The sequence below is a fragment of the Lampris incognitus genome, chromosome 17 (assembly GCF_029633865.1).
Source record: "Lampris incognitus isolate fLamInc1 chromosome 17, fLamInc1.hap2, whole genome shotgun sequence".
Taxonomy (NCBI): domain Eukaryota; kingdom Metazoa; phylum Chordata; class Actinopteri; order Lampriformes; family Lampridae; genus Lampris; species Lampris incognitus.
Window position 1 is genome coordinate 34,720,348 of NC_079227.1, and position 21,980 is coordinate 34,742,327.

Below are 21,980 nucleotides of genomic sequence, written 5' to 3' on the forward strand. Positions count from 1 at the left end.
CTTGTGTTGGAATCATATATATATATAGTCTCAATAAAACTATAAATAATAATAAAATAAATATATTTAATAAAATAAATAAGTAAATAATAGTAAATAATAAATAGTAAATAAAAGCAAATAAATAATAAAACGCACAAATAATAAATTTCATAAAATTCAGTCGAAAGCATGACCAGTGATGGTGCAGGTGACATCAGATGCATGACTCACAGGGCTCTGCACCCAGTAGACGTACTGCTCCTTGTCATCAAAGTCCATGTCCCCTCCCCGGGTGATGCCAGACACCGGAGTCATGGCATTGTTAGAGGGGTCTGCAGGATCCAGGGGAATGCCAAAGATCACCGACTCTCTCACCACCATTAAGAATGGACTGTTGTCTGTCACAGAATAGAAAAAAAAAGTGGATGAAATGGACTATCACTTTAAAAAGTGGAGCAAAACGAGTTAAGAAATTTAAATATGCGGCTATATCAACTAAATTGTAAAGGTAGAAGAACTATAGCTCTAATGCAGAAAACACAGCCTGCAGTGAAAGATGAAAAAGTACCTCTGATACAAGTGCGCTTGTCAGCATCCAGCTTCCACCCCGACTGGCAGTGGCAGGTGTAGTACCTCGGCCTCATGCCTGACAGCAGGCACAGCTGACTACACGGGTGATCTCTGCAAGGATTTATGGCTGCAATCAGAAGTACAGAGTTAAAGTCAGGCATCCTTAACATTACATGAAAATAAGTGTTCATGCAAGCCTTTTCAATATTCTTTGACTCAATTAATCGACACATAAATTTGTACATGCACTTCCTGAACACTGCGTGAAAAGCGGAAACATTACTGGTCACAAACACATGACTTGCTCTTGTCCATCTTGGAAGCTTGAGCAAGATTCTGAATGCGTCACTATATGCTACCTGCAGCTTTTTCACGTTTGCTTTACTATAATTGCGCCACAATTAAGTATGAAACGCACTGTTAAATTTAGCTAGCAGGCTAACTTTAGCATTATTGCTATAGCTAGCTTCAAAAAGTAAATCGCTTGAAGAAGACCACTAACGTTACATGTCAGTAACGTTAAGTAAGGGCATTAGTAACATTAACATTTGAGTGTAGTAAGTCACAAGACGCCATCACAAGAGGTCACAAGATGGCGCTGGAGGCCATCCCAGTTTTCAAGGACTTTTGCCCATGCCTGTCATTACACTCTGTTTTAGTTTACTGTTTTAGTGTTGTGTGCTCTGATTTAGTTTTGTTTAATCCGGTTTAGTTTTGTTTAATCCGATTCATTTTGTTGACTTTGGGGTTTTGTTTAATCCGATTTAATTTTATTTACTCCGATTTAGTTTTGTTTACTCTGATTTAGTTTTGTTTAATTCGATTTAGTTTAGTTTTAGTTTGGTTTAATTCGATTTAGTTTTGCTTAATCGGATTTGGTTTTGTTTAATCTGGTTGTTTTGTTAAATCTGATTTAGTTTTGTTTAATCAGATTTAGTTTGTTTACTTTGACTTAGTTTTGTTTACTGATTTAGTTTTATTTGCTCTGATTTAATTTTGTTTAATCTGATTTAGTTTTGTTTAATCCGATTTAGTTTTGTTTAATCTGATTCAGTTTTGTTGATTTTGGGGTTTTGTTTAATCAGATTTAGTTTTGTTGACTTTCGGGTTTTGTTTAATCCGATTTAGTTTTATTTACTCTGATTTGGTTTTGTTTAATACGATTTAGTTTTGTTTTAGTTTGGTTTAATCCGATTTAATTTTGCTTAATCGGATTTAGTTTTGTTTAATCTGGTTGTTTTGTTAAATCTGATTTAGTTTTGTTTAATCAGATTTAGTTTGTTTACTACGACTTAGTTTTGTTTACTGATTTAGTTTTATTTGCTCTGATTTAATTTTGTTTAATCCGATTTAGTTTTTTTTAAAATCTGATTTGGTTTTCTTTGCCAGCAACGCCTGCCATGCTGTATTGTTGTGGACTTGACAAATTGCTTAATGCCTACATGTCTATTTCTTTCTCTGTTGGCAGGCTGGCACCTCCACCTGTAGCTCAAATTCATGGACTACATCCTTTATGTCTAATCTTATAATCTAGGTTCGTTAAATTATGGCATCTTGGTGCCATCCGACTCCATACCAGATCTCAGCACTGATAAAACCAATCATCTGCACTAAATCTGTCAGGTTTCTGACACACGGTGTGGGTGGTAACAGCAGTAAAAAAAAATTAAAAAAAAAAAAAAAGCCATACCTGTTGGTTGTTTGATGGGGTGGTCCATAACAATGCCCATAGGCTGGTAGACGTTATTCAGCAGCGTGGTGATGTTGCCACCGTGGAATTTGTTGGTCCTCATCACCCGGCTAGTGTAGCGCTCAGACCAGTAGATGTGGTCTTCAAAGATGGTCATGCCATGAGGGTGTTGGAGAGCCTGGAAGAGAAAAGTTATGTCCAGAACTTGAAATTTGAGGGGTAATGGGGTGTGCGCATGTTTGTTTTTTGTTTTCATATGTATTTCTGCTTTTCCGTGGAAGTTGCCACCGACTGGGGTTCTCGGCACGGAGACACAGACAAAGATGGCGGCCGAGTGCTCAACAGCCACAAATATAAAAAAAAACACCAGGTTAAAAACTTAAAAAGATTAAAAACTCTTAAAGGTCAGCAAAACACCCCAGTTTAGATAGACAGAGGCCCCATTAGAAAAAAAAAGTCAGAACCTGGGGAAAATGTTGGGATGGGCTACAGGTATTAAATGTCCAGGGTGCGACGTTAAACTGCAACCGTCGGGTTGTCGGCGACTAAACCGGCACCCCCACTTCCACCCTTGGGTCATTGTGAGGAGGGTGTGTGGACACCCAGCAGGACTAAAAACAAAACCTGTCAAAGTGGTGGATGAGTTCCTCTGTGAACCAACGGCCATCCATACCTGAAGAGGAGATAGGGACCACCAGGCACTCCCCCTACTGAAACACAATGATGACTCAACCTGTTGAGGTATCAGCTGTGCTCCTTCGGCCTCCATAGGTTATGGAACTGATGATGATGATGATGCAGTTTTGTTTTAGCTTTTCTACTCTGGACAGCCCTCCAGACAGCAGCAGCCATGGAGGGAAGGGAGAGTGCTCCATCTACTAACTATAAAACTATATGTAACTATCAAAGAAGGCTGAATCGGTTCATCTGAACACAACGTTTATTGACAGACACGTTTCATCACCCGTCTATACAGACTGCAGGTGTCCCCACCCTTATAAACAATACAGTGTCCTCAACTGACTGCAGGTACCCCCACCCTCATAAACAATACAGTGGCATAACGACCGAAACCAACGATTGACTTCATATGCAAATTGCTGCGACCATTAACTAGAGTTATAAAGGCCATGTGTACTATTCACAGAGGACTGGGGAATAGTTGCATTCACAGCATTGTAAGATGGTGACAGATGTACCCTTAGCCCCCCCCCCTCGGTTCAGGGATAGTTGTTCCCTCTTCACATAGATGGCCTCTTTGACTCCCCGTTCAAACCAGCGTTCCTCCCTATCAAGGATGTGCACATCCTCACCCTTGAAAGAGTGGCCACTGGCCTGTAGAAGGGTGTAGACTGTGGAGTCCTAGCCTGATGTGTTAGCTCTTCTGTGTTGTGCTCTCTCTCTCTCTCTCTCTCATATACGTATATATATATATAATATATATCCATCCATTATCCAAACTGCTTATCCTGCGCTCATGGTCGTGGGAATGCTGGAGCCTATCCCAGCAGTCATTGGGTTGCAGGTGGGGAGACACCCTGGACAGGCCACCAGGACATCCCAGGGCCAACACACACACATTCACACCTAGGGACAATTTAGTATGGCTGATTCACCTAACCTACATGTCTTTGGACTGTGGGAGGAAACCAGAGCACCCGGAGGAAACCCACACAGACTCGGGGAGAACATGCAAACTCTACACAGAGGACGACCCGGGACGACCTCCAAGGTTGGACTACCCTGGGGCTCAAACCCAGGACCTTCTTGCTGTGAAGCGACTGCACTAACCACTGCACCACCGTGTCACCCCTAAAGGGCCTGAGCCGGATTTGAACCCAGGCCGCCGCGGTAAGGACTCAATCTCATGTGGTACGCGCTCTACCAGGTGAGCCAGCAGGGCGCCGGTATTGATCCAACAGCCAAATTTCCGTGAAGCCCAAAACACAAGATGAAGAAAAGTCTTTATTCTTCCCCACCAATAGATGAAGTTTGTCTAGTTTGTTGCATTTGTGCACCTGCACAAATTTATCTTTTAAAATCTTTTTCATCCTGTTTTTTGTTTACTATACTAACGCTTTCTCGAGGGGCAAGCAAAAAGAATAAAGGGAAGTAAGACAAACTCACCATGTCACTTGCTATGACTTGCTGGCGGTTGTTGCCGTCATAGTCACAGTAGTCTATGTATTTGAGGTAGGCATCTGCGAAGTAGACTCTTCGTGTGGTGTAGTCTAGGGCCAAGCCATTCGGCCAGTAGAGTTTGGTGCTGATGATGACCCGTCTCATAGCTCCATCCATGTCAGCACGCTCTACCCTGGGGTTCTGACCCCAGTCTGACCAGAACATCAGGTTGGTACTGAAAAAAACAAATGAATACAGTTCGATAAGGACTGTTGAATGATAAAGGCTAAGTTGTTTTCTGGTGGTGGTAGGGAAGAATAGCTCATAGCAAATCAGTATGATTGAATATATGCTGGGTGGGTTATATCCTCTTTTTCAATCATAAATACTGGGTTTTTTTTTATCTTTGACTACATGGATGATCTCATAAGTACTGTCTTTTAACTTCTTGAGCCAAGACGCCACTGCAGATGGCTGCGGTACCAATGCAGTGCTGAATATGTGAAAGCTCTAGAGACTTTATTGGGCAGATATTTTGCCTATTCGCTGCTCAACGTTCTCGCTTCATGCACTCTGCACAGAGGAACACTGTCTTACTGGTTTCGGGGGTCTAGAGCCAGTCCACGTGGGCTTGTGACATTCTTGTTGAGGAGAACCTTCCGAAAGGACCCATCCAGTGTAGACACCTCGATGTTCTCCAAGACAGAGTCAGTCCAATACAGGTTCCGGCCCACCCAGTCCACAGCTAAACTCTCTGGTACCATCAGACCAGATGAAAACACCTATAAAGAGAGAGACAGGGGTCAAATATGTTGGGTACAGCCATGGAAAAAAAATATTGCAAATCCCAGTTAATTACAAAGCGGGTTCTTCTGTTGTTAAAGCACTGGTACCCCAAGTTAAAAAACTGTTCCCATCAGATTGTACGAGGAACATATAGAAGTTTGGAGGACATGTTAAAGAGCTCTCGCTTCAAAGCATTTTAATGGAGTATTCCCCCTGCCTCTCGTCTGTCTGTGCCGTTCTGGTTGGCGCTCCAGATCTTCTTCTGCAAGGCGTCGGCCCAGTAGATCCTGGAGGTCACGCGGTCAAAGTCTACAGTCACGATGGCAGAACCGCTGATCACCGGACGCACTTGGGGTGGTTTCGTGTTTATCCGGTTGGCAATGATTTGGCTGCGTTTGCTAACCAGAAGCACCGCCGCCACAGGATCTGATGGCGGAAACAAAGCAAAACCACCCCAAATTATCCCATGAACTTCCTACCTAATTTTCATTAATGTTCATTGTTACATCATCAACAAAAGACAACTGCAAACAATTGATATGGCATATGTAAGGTTTGATGCTTTGACCATGGGCGGTCAAAATGACCGCGGATTTTTAAACTCTACTCTGTCAAGATAAATATCCAATTAGGATATTAATGCATTGCATGTGTTAGTATGTCTGTTAGGCAACGACTGACACCAAAATTAAGTATTTTAACAAATATAATACAATTTTCAAACAATTTCAACTTCAGAGAGACATGGCTGAACTTGAATAGCAAAATTGAAAAAGTGAAAATACTACCTGAAACACAAAACGGAAAACACATATTGCTGTAAACTACTAATAAGACACATTAGCCCCTAGCTTACGGGTCTGACCCTTTAGCCGAGCGGTTAGTGATGCCGCCTTGTGGTGCAGAACACCCCGTACCGAATCCCGCACCGGGCAAGAAAATAACCGGTTACATTGCTAATCTAACAAACGTAACAAGATCTATAAAACGTGACATGTAAAAAAAGAATTGAAAATAACCATTGAAACAGTCCCAAACAACAACCGGAACTTAAAGCCTACTAGAATGACCGTGGGCGGTCAAAATTACTGCCCACAATTTTTAAACTCTATATTCTGTCACAATAAATACCAAACTGAGATGTTGACGCATTACATATGTTAGTATGTCTGTTATGAAACTAACTGTCCACAAAATTAACATTTATAATAGTGTAACGTACACGGATAATTAGACATGTTAGGGTTGGACCCTTTAGTCGACTGGTTAACATGATCGCCCGCGGTGCGGAAGCCACGGGTTCGCGTCCCGGTTGGGACGGACCACAAAGCAACAGACCACAAAGCAACAGACCACATAGCAACAGACCACATAGCAACAGACCACAAAGCAACAGACCACATAGCAACAGACCACAAAGCAACAGACCACATAGCAACAGACCACAAAGCAACAGACCACATAGCAACAGACCACAAAGCAGAAGACCACAAAGCAACAGACCACATAGCAACAGACCACATAGCAACAGACCACAAAGCAGAAGACCACAAAGCAACAGACCACATAGCAACAGACCACATAGCAACAGACCACAAAGCAGCAGAGGCAAACAAGAATCCATACACAAGGTCACACAGCATCCATAGCATGGCATCACAAAAGCATCCTAAAATAATTATTTATCTAACTTAAGAATAGAGACTTAAGCAATTCATTTTTTGGTCCCTCGACAGTAATTACTGACAGTGATTATGGAGAACTGTCAGTGCTTTCCTACATCAGAAACGTGTCTGTGCGAGTGAAGAGGGCAGGTAAGCACGCCTCACTTGTGATTTCTGAACGTTTAACTCGAGCCTCTAGGCGTCGCATTTTAAAACCAAGCAAGTTCTGCTTTATCCGCTTAGCCTGTTCTCAACTAGCCGGCTAACGCCACACGCCGGTCTCGCTGCCGGCCACGGTGTGACTGGGCGGTTGCTCACCGGCAGCTTTGCAGGTGCGTCCGTCCGGCTCCAGGAAGTAGCCGTCTGAGCAGTAGCACCTGAAGGTTCCTCTTTCGTTGTAGCACTGCTGGCTACAGAAGCCGGGGATCCGACACTCGTTGATATCCTCACAGGTCTTGGAGTCGTTGAGGAGCTGGAAGCCCGCTGGACAGGTGCACTGAACCCCGAAGGGCCCCTGAACGCAGCCGTCACTGCAGCCGCCGTTGTTCAGCGCACAGTCGTCCTCATCTACGGAGAACAAGAGCGAGGTGGGAAGGTCGAAGGTTAACGCGTTCCTGGGTATTGTATGACTGTGTTGTTGCGGTGTCGTGCTGTTGTTGCGTTATGACTGTTTGCTTGACTCGTGCACATGTTTTTATTCTTTTTCCTCTGGAACGATGGTTCTTTTGGGGAGGGGCCTCTTGGGGTTGCCTTTTTGCACCCACACAAATTCACTCACCTTGAACCTTGAACACCACCTTGAACTCCACCTTGAACCTCACCTTGAACCTTGCAACTGACTTAATTTTGTTAGTATTTTGTTGTGATGCTTTGTTTTGGTTAGATTAAAAAAAATGCACTTTTCTTTGTCCCCACCCCCCCACCACCACTCTTCTGAGCCATCCCGGTCGTTGCTCCACCCCCTCTGCTGATCCGAGGAGGGCTGCAGACTACCACATGCCCCCCCCCCCATACATGTGGAGTCACCAGCCTCTTCTTTTCACCTGACACTGAGTTCAATACCCTCATTCGACTGTTAACAGATTTAAGAAGGCGTGTAAGACGACATAGTCCAGCTACATAAGTAAGGAACTTTAGAACTTACTGCAGATGGGGGACTCATCTGCACCGTCGGGGCAGTCCCTCTGGCCATTGCACACCTGATCCAGAGCAATGCACACCCGGTCGGAGGGACACTGCCATTGTCCGGAGGGACACCTGAATGGAGGGGTCGGGCAGTTCTGCTCGTCACTCATGTCCCGGCAGTCATTGTCGCCGTCACACAACCAAGCTGACGGGATGCACATCTTGTTGGCGCACTGGAAGGAGTTGGGCCTGCAGGTGACCGGTGCACACGAGTTGTGCTCGTCAGAGCCGTCCTCACAGTCTGCATGGCCGTCGCACTCCCACCCGCCTGGGATACAGAGACCGTCCATCTGGCACTGGAACTCGCTGTCATGGCAGAGGCCCGGGCCTCGAGTCGCTAAGGGAGCGTAGACATTTCCACACTGTTAATATCCGACATGACTTCTCTCAACTTCAATATAATGCTTGTTCATTAAATAGGCAACGTCAGTATTGATCATGGCATCTCTGTAAAGTCGTGGAAGAAACTATATCGACTGATTTGTCTTTCGAGAAATTACAGCGTGTTTTGCACATAGTGCCCCCCCCCCCATCTGAGGGTGACACACTAAGCATTTGGACAACTGGCTCCACATGTGGGTTTTTTAAACTATTATATGGGTATGCTTGTTTGCATGGTCAGTGCTTGCATAAGTACACTGCAAATGTCTAATTGTCAATTCTCTATGCTTTTCTTTTGCATCTGGAGTCTGTTGCTGGCCCGCGAGGCAAAAAAAATAAATAAATCAGAAGCAATCAATCTGAGAGATGCCCAAAATAACAAGTGCATCAACATCAGCAGTGTGGTTCATGATCAAGGACAACGACCGCTTGTTCAGCCATTGATAGAAAATGACAGACCTGACAGACCTACAAGGACTGACTGACTGACTGCAGTGGATGACTGAAAAATAATTTGGATGGCGAAAAAAATAAATAAAAAAAAAACATAACCCATCATAGCAGCAGCAGGATGGATTCTGAAGTGTGCAGAAACACTCTGTCTTAATAAATAACAACCAATCAACCAAGTTGCATTTTATATAGCGCTTCCCTAGCTGCAACAGCGACTCAAAGAGCTATAATAATAACAATAATAATAATACAATAAATAAATAAAATAATATATATAAAACAATAAATATTAAAATATTAGAAATAACAAATAAATATATGAAAATAACAAATAATAATGATAAAAAGAAAAATAAATAATCATCATCATCATCATTACATTTATATAATTCTTCACATAAGAAAATGTATAATTTATTTATAATTTATAATTCATTTATTTATTTATATTCACATTTATCAGTCTTCACGGGTATAATAAGCCGACGCCTCCAATGCCATTGGGCGGCGCTTCATCAAGCAGCAGCGTAATGAGTCAGCGCCGGACCCCAATGCAAGATGACCCATCCATCCATCCATCCATCCATCCATCCATCCATCCATCCATCCATCCATCCATCCATCCATCCATCCATCCATCCATCCATTATCCAAACCGCCTATCCTGCTCTCAGGGTGGCGGGGATGCTGCAGCCTATCCCAGCAGTCACCTGACCTACATGTCTTTGGACTGTGGGAGGAAACCGGAAGCACCCGGAGGAAACCCACGCAGACACGGGGAGAACATGCAAACCCCACACAGAGGACGACCCCCCAAGGTTGGACTACCCCGGGGCTCGAACCCAGGACATTCTTGCTATGAGGCGACCGCGCCACTGTACCGTCCTTGCATAATGTTAATCTTTCCAAATACTTGTGGCACCCTAAAATGGGGGGGGGGGGGAGTGGGGAGGGGCGACACGTTGTACCAAACACGCTGCAGTTTCCACACCGTATACCCAAAATGTACGAAAATACCTTCAAACCAAAGCTGAGTCTCCGCTATAAACTACCAATCAAAAGCAAGACATGTGTTGCTGTCCCAATACTTTTGGACTACACTGCACATAAATAAATACACGTTTGTACACATTTGGGATGGGCAATATATGCCCTGCACATATGCTCAACTCGACTCGACGAATTTGCTTTCCATTACTGGAAAGTACCCGCATTTTGGTAACTGTTACCACTTTTCTGGTACCACCTTTGTCGAGGTTCCCCCCAAAAAAAACTGGAGCGGGTACCAAAAAATCAATGCAGACCAGCTACACTGAGGGGGCACTGTTACAGTAATGGAAAACCGACACTCTGCAAGTCGAGTCGAGTCGAGCCGGTACCATGTAGTGGAAACAGCACTGCATGTATAGAGAGCGCTTACGACAGTCTGTCTCATCCGAGTGGTCCCTGCAGTCGAAGACTCCATCACACTTGTATCTCGAGTTGACGCACTGGTCCCCACTGGCACAGGCAAACTCAAGCGAGGAGCAGTCAAACTCTGGAGGAGAGAAATGGGCAACGAGGGAAAGGAGGGAGGTAGGGGGCAGCAGGAGGTATATGATGAGAGAGGAAATCGAGTAAAAGCATACATTTTTTTTTTGTGCTCAGGAAAAACAAACTTTCCTGAGCCAACAAGTAGCGCACAGAGGTCCGTATGGACCACATGTAGACCGTCCCCTACCGCAGTTCATCTCATCAGACGCGTCCCTGCAGTCCTGGTCTCCATCACACACCAGGGAACTGGAGATGCAGCGGTGGTCCGGGCACAGGAAGTAGCCGGGAGGGCACGAGGAGATGGTGGAGTCTGAATCACAGAGTATACAGTCACATGTCAGGGCAGTTCGTTTGTTTCTTTTTAATACGAGATGGTTTCTGGGTACAACCGTTTTCACGTGACGGTCATCTAAACATTTCCGACATTTCGGCTCTCCGTTCCAACTGCCCAGATCTCTACCACGCCATGCCCGCTTCCCATCCCTACTTCAACACTTCGATATGTACTTATTTTTGTAATCTGATTACATGTAATGTATTACTACGCAACCCCGCGCATAAGGGCGTCAGAACCTGAGGGGACAAGTCCCCCTCAATGTGGGGGGGGGGGCGAAAAAGTCCCCTCAAATAAACAAGAACCTTCACTGCTATAGTAGTGTAACGTGCATGGATAAGTAGACACGCTGGCTGGCGGGTCTGACCCTTTAGTCTAGCGGTTAGCGATGTCTCCTGCGGTGCGGGCGATACGGGTTCGCGTCCCGGCCGCGGCAGTTCCTGCGGTTGCGTTGTCCCCCGAATTCGCTACAGTATATATGCATAAATATATATACTATTGGACACATACTCCCTGTATGTGCCAGCATTCATGTCATTTCCATCCCACAATATGTAAAATAATTAGTAACTGACAACAACCCTCCACCCCCATGTCTTTGGTACTGGCGGCGGCCCGCTGACATGTGACTGCGGTGAGGTGTCAGTAGCACTCCCAACTTTTCAAGGCAGCAGCAGCGATGAATCCTCCTCCGTTCACCATCACTCACGGGTTGGTCAATTCCCTCCCAAACAAAGTGTACTTACCCATTTTTAAAAGATAAACACGTCCCCGTGATGACCCCCGAGGTTGAAACATACATATTTAATTAAGTAACTTTTTTTTTGCTAACTCCTGTCAATGCTAGTCAATGAGCGGGAAGGCTAACTTTAGCTAGCAGAGATGTTGTGGCAGTCACGCGCAAATAAACTCTAAAGGTTACAACGTTAATACGGAACGGCTTACTTTAACCTTATTGAAAATATTATGTTTTAGATAGTATTTACATTCATTTCAGAGTACTGTGTTTTACATAGCATTTACATTCATTTCAGAGTACTGGGTTTTATATAGTGTAGCGAATTCGGGGGGCAGTCTGGGTGACTGTCGCCATGGCCGGGACGCGAACCTGTGTCTCCCGCTCCGCAAGCAACAACGTTAACCAGTCGACTAAAGGGTCCGACCCGTTAGTCAAGGACCAACGTGTCTACTTATCCATGCACGTTACACTAGTATTTACATTCATTTCAGAGTACTGTGTTATATATAGCATTTACATTCATTTCAGAGTACTAGGTTTAATATAGTATTTACATTCATTTCAGAGTACTGTGTTTAATATAGTATTTACATTCATTTCAGAGTACTGTGTTTTATATAGCATTTACATTCATTTCAGAGTATTGTGTTTTATATAGTATTTACACTCATTTCAGAGTTCTAGGTTTTATATAGCATTTACATTCATTTCAGAGTACTGTGTTTTATATAGTATTTACATTAATTTCAGAGTACTGTGTTTTATATAGCATCTACATTCATTTCAGAGTACTGTGTTCGGGTAGTTTGGTAGCTTCATAATGTGTTACTAAGCTGTTGGGTAACTTTGCTAGCTAGTTTAGCTTAAACCCAGTGCAGCAACCTGACCTTACAAGGCTGTACAGCATTGACAGTATGTCCAGTATTTACAGTACGCATTACAGGCAGGGTAAATGCACATTTTATTGCACTTTGTTGCACATTGCTTTCTTGCACTGTTCTATACTCTTTCTTATCAGTACAGTCTTGTGGGGGAGGCCTTATCATATGGCCATAAAACGTGACTTTCTTCGCTGGAAACTGTTGTCAAATGGCGGTTTAACGTGTGCACATGCACGCGGGCGCGCGCGCGCGCACACACATACCGTGAGTGGATAAAACGAGACATATAGGGCAGTATGAGGTCTCAGTCATAAATCAGACTGGCTACCTGCTTGTTAACTGAATGCATGTCAGCTTATGTGTCCTCAGACCTCTGAACACCACCTGCATACTGGTGGTAGCAGGTTCCTCTGGATAAACCTGCTGCCAAAAGCCTTGAATAAAAGTCAATTTATTGATTTTTTTCTTTATTCCCCCCCCCCCCCCCCATTTTCTCCCCAATTGTACTTGGCCAATTACCCCACTCTTCCAAGCCCTCCCGGTCACTGCTCCACCCCCCTCTGCCGATCCGGGGAGGGCTGCAGACTACCACATGGAGGATCACGCTATTCCCCCCCAGTTCCCCCTCCCCCTCGAACAGGCGCCCCAACTGACCAGAGGAGGCGCTAGTGCAGCAACCAGGACACGTACCCGCATCCGGCTTCCCACCCGCAGACACGGACAATTGTGTCTGGAAGGACGCCCGACCAAGCCGGAGGTAACACGGGGACTCAAACTGGCGATCCCCGTGTTGGTAGGCGACGGACTAGACCATTGTGATCCAGACCCTCGTTACTTACTACAGTTGTGCTCATCGGAGCCGTCGCCGCAGTCGTTGTCGCCGTCGCAGACCCAGATCTTTGAGATGCACCTGCCGTTGTCGCAGCTGAAGAAGTCCACAGGGCAGGTGGCGGGGAGGCGAGTGGGGCAGCTGATCTCGTCCGAACCGTCACCACAGTCGTCCGTGCCGTCGCAGCGCCAACTGGACAGGATGCAGTGCTTGTTGTTGCAGGTGAACGCTCGCGGAGAACAGGTCATTCCTGGCGGTGGGTGGGGGGGGGGTAGCAGCAAGGCAATATTCAAGGCAAACATCCTGATTCATGCACTTTATGGCATTTTGAGGGCTATTTTTCGATTCAAAACAAAGTGACCCGACATATTAACACTGTTACGTGACTGTTATCATGTCATGAACGCTGGTGCCAACTACCTGTCATATCATCAACTCCCACATCCTCACAAACATACCCAGAAACACACAAAAATCACCTACAGGAATGTCCATACCTGTGTCAGTACAATTGGCCTCATCAGTCTGATCAATGCAATCAGCAATCCCGTCACACCGGTACGAGTTAGGCCTGCAACGGCCTTCATCACACTCAAAGGCGTAATCTCCGCAGATGTCCCCGGGAGGGGGGACCGAACCATCCTTAATGCAGTCCCTTTGGTTCTCCTGAAGCTTCATGCCGTAGGGACAGCCACAGACTCGGCTGGACGAGGGCGCCGGGAAACAGAAATGGCTGCAGCGTCCGTTAGGCACCATGTTGCATCGGCTGCTGAACACTTGGAGGAGATGGATGGAGAAGCAGTGAGGGGGTGCCCTGCGTTAACCATGTTTACGTCCCCCTTTCTCTAGGTCAGCTATAGCTATTTCTCGAGTCTTCTTTATTCATGAGTTTGTCAATCATGTTCAAGTGCTTTGACACTAACTGTGTTTACCGCTGTCTTCTCACTCCTGCATATGGGGTTAAGTTATCTTACTTAACATGTCCAGATGTTGATGATTACTATAGCCTTTTGCCAACCGTGCATATATGCTGTTCACTCATACGTCATGCAGGTCCTGCTTCGAGCTTGGTTTAGTCTCCATGCTCTGCCTTTTCCATTGAGCTTTTATCCTGTACTACTCAGTTCTGGTCTTTCCTGTACTAACTGTGTCTAGGTCCACCAAAACCCCTTGATTCAACACTCTTTACTAGCTCTTTTGATGTTCATCCCAGCTGCCAGGGTAAGGGCTTCAAATTCCTTATTTGAAGGTGTTACTTCAACAAGCTTTATCCTCATTAACTGCAGTCTTTTTGTTTTACCTGCATGTTCAACTTACTGCTGTGGAGATCAGCTGAGTAGGCCTTGATGTTCATGATTCCGTTGATTCTCTGTCTGATCATGATGTTCCCTCCTCCATCTCGCTTCCTCATCTGGTAAATGGCCCTGGTCCTCGTGTCCGCCACATAAAGGTGGTCTGGGATAGAACAAGCAGATGGTTCAGCACAGTAAACAAGACTACTAACCAGGGGCGTAGCCCAAAATTCTGGGCCCCATACATAAGCAGTCTCTGTGGGCCCCTTTCCTCTTTTGTCTCTCACACATCACTTTCACATCATTGTAGCTATGATCCTGATAAATGAATGATACTGCGTGTGTTACAGTACTAGCTAGCTAGCTAATGCCTACTGTGTTCAGGTAGTAGGAGTTAAGAGTTAGCTAGCTAGCTGCTAGCTAATGCCTACTGTGTTCAGGTAGTAGGAGTTAAGAGTTAGCTAGCTAGCTAGCTAAGGGGCTTGTTGTGTAATCATTTGGTTATAATGATTAGGATTTAAATTCAAGACATTAGACCACAAGCCTGTATCTATTAGTGGATAATTAAAGAAAAATGGATATTAAGTAGAAAACATTAAAAAGTAGTTTCTCAGTTAGTAATACTGATTATAATCAGTATTCTTGCCTCTTAAAATTAAACACATTCACTTCACTTTTGTTAACGTAACAAGTGAAATTTATATAATCAGAACCATGTTTATTGGCCATATCAAATACATTTGAAAAACAGACAAACCTTGTTCTGAGCAGTTTCATGTAGGTGTAGTTTGGATTAAGAAAATAGTTCCTACATGAAACTGCTCACAACAGTTATGTTTAATCATGGATAATTGTGGCTTATCCTGAGTAACCGGGGCGGGTCATGATGTCTGGAGAGAGACGCTGCTGTTGAGTTTTTTTAATCCCCATGTTCTGTTCACTAAGCAGCAGTGGATGTATGGCTCACCGATCATGTTGCCCCAAGCCACCTTTGGATTTTATAGCGATACAGTTGTAATATTTATCTAAAAATACCCAATATATCTTATCTTTATCTCACTTATTACTAATTTTAACTAATATTAACACGGTTTACGGTTATGACCCATACAGAACCCAAGGGTTAAATGTTTTTTTGGCACCACAGGCTGAGTGCCACCCAGCTCCATTGTACTGGAGAGAAGGCCGACATTTCTACAGCCGATATCTCCAAAACCCGGCAACTCACACCAAAGCCATCTAGATGGGTAAATAACAATACAGGTAAGAAGAAAAACGTGTATTTTAGATTTTGGAGTGAACTATCCCTTTACGCTTACTGTGCTTTAACATATCTCTGTGCCTCCTCCTCGTGTTTTATATATTGAATTTTTTGAACTGTTGATGTTTGCAAAAAAAAAGGAAAAAAACCCCAACTATAGGCTATATCCGGGCTATTATGGGGTGTACTGCTATGTAAATAAAGCCCCAAATAATGTCCTAGCAACTGTTTATTAATCCTCTAACAACACCAAGCAACCAATTAAAGAGCGCTTAGCAACCACAACGAAACCACATAGAAACACCATACAAAAGCTAAGCAACCCCATAGCAACCACCTTGCCAACACTGCCAACTAGCCTACATATTTGCTCCAGGAAAGGCACTTTCCAGATTGTAATTATGGTTTTACTAACACACATTAAAACACAACATGACTGTAGTGGAGTATGGTCCAGATGATATAGATTTACTCATTATAGAGTAAAATGTGGCGAGGACACCCGGGTTCGCGTCCCGGCTGCGGCGGTTCCCGGGCTGCCCCCCTAATTCGCTACATTGGTGTCAGAAGTGGGCTGGTGAGACCGGGAGGCCATCGGAAGCGAGTGCGCCCTGAGACGTGAGGGAGCTAATATGCCGAAGCACGGGGACGCGCTTCCCCGAAAGAGGGGGGTAGTGTAGCAAATTCAGGGGCAGCCCGGGAACCGCAACAGCTGGAACGTGAACCCGGGTCTCCTGCACCACGGGCGACTACGTTAACCAGTCGACTAAAGCAGGGGTCAGGAACCTTTTTGACTGGGAGAGCCATAAAAGCCAAATATTTCTAAATATATTTCATTGAGAGCCATATAGTATTTTTAACGTATAATAAATGAAATATGTCTTACTTTTAATGCGACTTCTGGTGCTGCATGGCGTATCGAAGTGCCGCTTTATATGTGACCGTTTCATCGATGCAATGTTATCATTGCATATGAGACATACGGCAGATCCTGCTCTCTCCACAAATGCAGATTCCTCTGCGCACGCAGCCTGGAATACACGGTTAACCACCGTCTTTTTTTCTTTTCGCCATCTTTTCCCTTACAAGGGTTGAAGCGGATAAACTAGTTGGCTATCTGATCAAATTGATTTCTTCACCTTTACAATGACCCGGACATGCTCGCGAGCCATTGGTTCCCGACCCGACCCACGGGTGACCCGTGACCCGTGAAATTTATCTTCAAAACTAATTTCTGTTTACTTTAAAATGACACAGTATTATTAAGAAATATCACAAGTATTTTAAAATCAGTTCCAAACTGATTTTTTTTCAACTCAAAATTGTCTGGGAGCCATATGCCGTCACCGGAAGAGCCATATATGGCTCGCGAGCCATAGGTTCCCGACCGCTGGACTAAAGGGTCCGACCCGTTAGCCAAGGGCCAGCGAGTCTACTCATTCATGCTCGTTACACTACCCCCCATGTATGAAATAGTTGTAAGAAATAGACTTCTTTGGGTTATTTTTCCATTTTGTTTGAAACAAGTTTAAATGAGAGAATACTATGGCTACTGGATCTGTGACTACTCCACTACCGACTGACTTGCAACTGGCCCACCTGAGTAAATTGTGAGTGAATAGGGCTGAGTTATCTGGCCAATGTTGCTAAACGTTTCTCTGTCAAATCCATCAATGCCGACATATCCAATCTGGTCCAAAAGGGCATCCACCCAATACAGCCTGTCAATCCTGCAAAAGGCCAAACACAAAGAATCAGCTTTTGCAGGACAATTCTGTACCTAATATCTGACCAGGGAGCATAAATAGATAGGAGACGAGGAACATTTTCTAATTATTATAATTATCATTATTTTTGCATCCATTATTTAATAGCAGTTTCACAAAATTGGCTGGTTGTTCTTATGGACACAAGTGATCTTACGTGTAGTCCACAGCAAGTCCATATGGCCATCCCAGCGTCGTGTTTATGAGAGGAACAGCATTGCTGCCATCTGTGTGGGCTCTCATTATGACCGCTGGACGATAACAGTCAGACCAAAACAAATACCTATGAAACCAACGTCGGAAAAATGGCAAGTAAATAAGTGCATTTAGCATCATGCGCACACTGAACTCGCACTGACGTCAAAGGATAGATTACGCGTGAAGAAATTACAGTAAATCTGGTCACAAAAAGTAACTGCTGTCTAGGGATACTTTTTAAAAACAGAGTAAATCATTTTTCCATCATGGACTCAAAGTAATATCCAGTCCCAGATGTACACGTAACAACTCCAGCCACGACACCCCTATGTAAGCCACTGTCTCTAGTTACGGCAGAGCGCTCACCCTGCACTGGGATGTATCGCGATTCCCTTGGGGTTCCGTAAGCCAGTCACGATGTCTTTTCTGGATTTGTCGGTCACTTTAACGGCTACAACCGATTTATAAGAGCTCGTGGTCCAGAAGAGGACTTTGGAGGTCCAGTCGTAGGCCATGGCGTCAACCGTTCCCACTCTGTAGCCGGTCAAAATCTGTTGGCCTGAGGAGCAAAAAAAGACATCAGAAGGGTGTCCCCCTTGAAAAAGCCCAATCCAGTGCCCTTTACCTGTAAACCAGTAAAATAAACCACATCAAAACACAGCTAACTGGGTTTCTGAATACGGCTTGTAGGCTTGGGGCAGTATGATGGTATGTACTGTAGACGGTAGAAATGTGTCCCCTGGTAGAGATTTGGCTTTATCGTTTCCACTGTGGTAGCCTCTAGGCAGGACCATCCATCCATCCATTATCCAAACCGCTTATCCCGCTCCCCAGGGTGGCGGGGATGCTGGAGCCTATCCCAGCAGTCATCGGGCAGGAGGCAGGGTGACACCCTGGACAGGCCGCCAGGCCATCACAGGGCCTATAGGCAGCACCATTCATGCCAATACTGGAGTTAGGTGGTTTGGACAGAACTGCTTCATGCGATTTCCACGTGTGAAGGCAGAACTTGTTACTAAACAAGGTGTCACCTCCATCATACGGCTCTGGTGAAGCTTTAGAAAGTTTGCGGAGGATGTCCGGGTGGCGTGGCGGTCTATTCCATTAACTTCCAACACGGGGATCGTTAGTTCGAATCCCCGTGTTACCTCCGGCTTGGTCGGGCGTCCCTACAGACACAATTGGCCGTGTCTGCGGGTTGGGAAGCCGGATGTGGGTATGTGTCCTGGTCGCTGCACTAGCGCCCCCTCTGGTCAGTCGGGATGCCTGTTCGGGGGGGATGGGGAACTGGGGGGAACAGCGTGATCCTCCCACGCGCTACATCCCCCTCACTGAGTTTGCAGAGAATACTTTTTTATATATTTTAGTTTGCAGAGGGTCATGTAATAGCCATCACTATAGGTGGAAATAAGAGCAGCCTCTTCTACCACGTGAAGATGAAGCGCCACAGCCAAAACACGTGGTCCAAAAACACTGGGTGCTGAGAGCAAATCTTCGCGTGCACCTCAGAAAAAAAACGATTTAATTTTTTGATATGTGGCCACCTTAAAGTTTGTGTGAGTGTCCCAATTAAAGAGAAAATGTCAAATGTGGCGAAGCACCTTTCATTTGTCAAACTTTCAATTCACCAGTTTACCCACAAATAACCACTGCTATGACTATTTTGTTAAAAATGTTTTTTTTAAAAAAATTTAATTTCCAGAAAAATACTGACTGTGTTTACATGATGTTAGAAAAAGTGGATTTATTGTGTTGGTCCGACTAAAACTGGACTTTTAAAATACGTGCAAACGTACTACATGGGGTTTCTGGAAGTGGGACTAGCACACCTAGATGATGCGGCTGGGGATGGATTTACTCTGGCATGTACACGCTTCAACTGGCCCCGAACTGGCCTAGGCGTTCTGCGCATGATCCGTAGTTCCTGAGGCAGTCTTTCATCCAATAGCGACCAGCTGAAAGGGGGCATATCGCCCTCTACCGTACCGGGGTCGGACATACTTCCGTCAATAAATCGATTCTCCCCCGGTTCTTCTATATTGGGACAACAACAGTAGTCCAAATACATGGCCTAGTGGAGCTACAACCATAGCTCGACTTAACTGTGTATGTAAACACACTGCCTGTATAGTGACATATACTGTTACCGTGACATGACATTACATATATCATGATGACAGATCCTGCTACATCACCCACCCTTAAAGGCTGTGGTGGTTATGACAAGTGAAGGGGACAGAATTCACCATTATCAAGGCGGTTACTCGTGCCACGACTCACTGGTGCCGTTGAGGTTCGACTTGTAGACCAGGCCTCTGCCCCTGTCATTGTAGAAAATGGCCCCCTCGTTGGCATCGTACTCCACCGCAGAGCTGGCGATCGTTGCCCCGAGCCCCGTGAGGGGCAGGGTGACGTCTTCCTGGAGGGAGATGTTGAGCGGGATTCCTCGTACCGCCAGCGAAGTGGCGACCAACAGGTAATCCTTCAGCTCTGTGTGGAGAAGTTATGAAGACACGTGTCGATTACTACCAGGTCCGCTGTTACGCCAAAGCTGTGCAGCACCAGTACCGGCAGGACTAGATGACATGGGTGTTCTGATCACCATGCCTTGCTGACCGTTAGCCATTTGATAAATAAGTGCTGCAGATGTGTAGTGGTTGCAAACGCACTTCTTCTTCACTAGTTCTGTCCCCCTGCCTCTGGAACGCTCTCCCACAAGACGTTCCCAATATCGATTCTCTTTCCACCTTCAAATCCCGTCTCAAAACGCATCAAGCTGGCATATCTGCTCTGGTCTGATCCTGACTGTAATGGTTACACCCACGTTGAGTGTTGCACCGATTAACAGTTAATCCCCATTTGTTGTATTAACTTATTGTATATCCCTGCTTTGTTTGGATTTATGCTGTCTGACACACCGCTGCTTGTTAACTGTTCTGTAAGGTGTCCTTGAGTGCTCTGAAAGGCGCCCATAAATAAAATGCATTATTATGATTATTATTATCTTTATCATCATCATTGTTATTATTATTCAATTTATTGTCATTAAAAACAATGTGGAGTAATAATAATAATAACAATAATAATAATAATAATCCATCCATTATCCGAACCACTTATCCTGCTCTCAGGGTCACAGGGATGCTGGAGCCTATCCCAGCAGTCATTGGGCGGCAGGCGGGGAGACACCCTGGACAGGCCGCCAGGCCATCACAGGACCCACCCACCCACACAACTCGGGACAATTTAGTACGGCCGATTCCCCTGACCTACATGGCTTTGGACTGTGGGAGGAAACCGGAGCACTTGGAGGAAACCCACGCAGACACGGGGAGAACATGCAAACTCCACCCAGAGGACGACCCGGGACGACCCCCCAAGGTTGGACTACCCCGGGGCTCGAACCCAGGGCCTTCTCACTGTGAGGCGACTGCGCTAACCGCTGTGCTGCCCGGTATTTTTAACAAACAAACAAATAAATACTCTCCCCCGAGCACAAGAGGTTGAATTCCCCTTTTAAGTGTAAATGTTATCCCTCCCCGTGGAAAAGGGGAAGGATATCTATTTGGTGACGTTTCACCTTTACGATATTTTCTAATGAGAATGTCTGGTATCACTCCCCTACATAGTTCCTTATAAGTGTGTTAACTCATTACAGTATATACGGACGTGCCCGCTTGTGTTTGTGTGTGATGCTGACATGCGAACTCCACACAGGGGACGGCCTGGGATGACCCCCGAGGTTGGACGACCCCCGGGGTTCGAACCCAGGATCTTCTTGCTGTGAGGCAACAGCGCTAACCCCTGCGCCCCCCCCCCCAAAGCAGCTGGGGTCAAAGAATGAACGTGAGGTAATCAATCACACAGCGAGTTCATGAGGTATTTCACACCTGAAAAGACAGGGGGCGCTATTATAGGAGGCTTTCTCATGACACAATTAGCCTCATGACACTCACAGCAACTAGAGTTTTAGTAATTATCATAATAATGTAGCTGATGTGTGGCTAATGTGGCTTAAGTTACTGGAATTGGTTTTGAATATGATAATGCATCACCTCCCCCCCCCCCCAACAAGCAGCTTGATTGTAGACCAGTTTCCTTTCCATCACAGCGTATTGTTTAGGATTCAGTCTTTCCCTCTGATAAAAATGGCCGCCTCCGACCATTGTAGTCAGCATTGTAATTTTTTTGTTTGTTTTGAATTTCCCCCCCTTTTTCTCCCCAATTGTACCCGGCCAATTACCCCCACTCTTCCCAGCCTTCCTGGTCGCTGCTCCACCCCCTCTGCCGACCCGGGGAGGGCTGCAGACTACCA

General features: G+C 45.2%; 1 protein-coding gene across 1 annotated transcript in view; it reads right to left on the minus strand.

The window, feature by feature from the left end:
• lrp2b (low density lipoprotein receptor-related protein 2b) overlaps nt 1–21,980 on the minus strand; it is a 132,495-nt gene that overhangs the window by 86,381 nt on the left and 24,134 nt on the right. Inside the window, exons 16-32 of the mRNA XM_056296766.1 lie at nt 19,946–20,155; nt 18,032–18,224; nt 17,625–17,750; nt 17,301–17,431; nt 14,466–14,603; nt 13,646–13,924; nt 13,159–13,398; nt 10,553–10,675; nt 10,253–10,369; nt 7,958–8,335; nt 7,132–7,380; nt 5,367–5,575; nt 4,961–5,145; nt 4,370–4,598; nt 2,243–2,420; nt 551–679; nt 214–380 (exon numbers count right to left, since the gene is read on the minus strand). Coding sequence (XP_056152741.1) covers nt 214–380; nt 551–679; nt 2,243–2,420; nt 4,370–4,598; nt 4,961–5,145; nt 5,367–5,575; nt 7,132–7,380; nt 7,958–8,335; nt 10,253–10,369; nt 10,553–10,675; nt 13,159–13,398; nt 13,646–13,924; nt 14,466–14,603; nt 17,301–17,431; nt 17,625–17,750; nt 18,032–18,224; nt 19,946–20,155 — 3,281 coding nt within the window. The remainder of the gene's footprint in view (nt 1–213; nt 381–550; nt 680–2,242; nt 2,421–4,369; nt 4,599–4,960; nt 5,146–5,366; nt 5,576–7,131; nt 7,381–7,957; nt 8,336–10,252; nt 10,370–10,552; nt 10,676–13,158; nt 13,399–13,645; nt 13,925–14,465; nt 14,604–17,300; nt 17,432–17,624; nt 17,751–18,031; nt 18,225–19,945; nt 20,156–21,980) is intronic.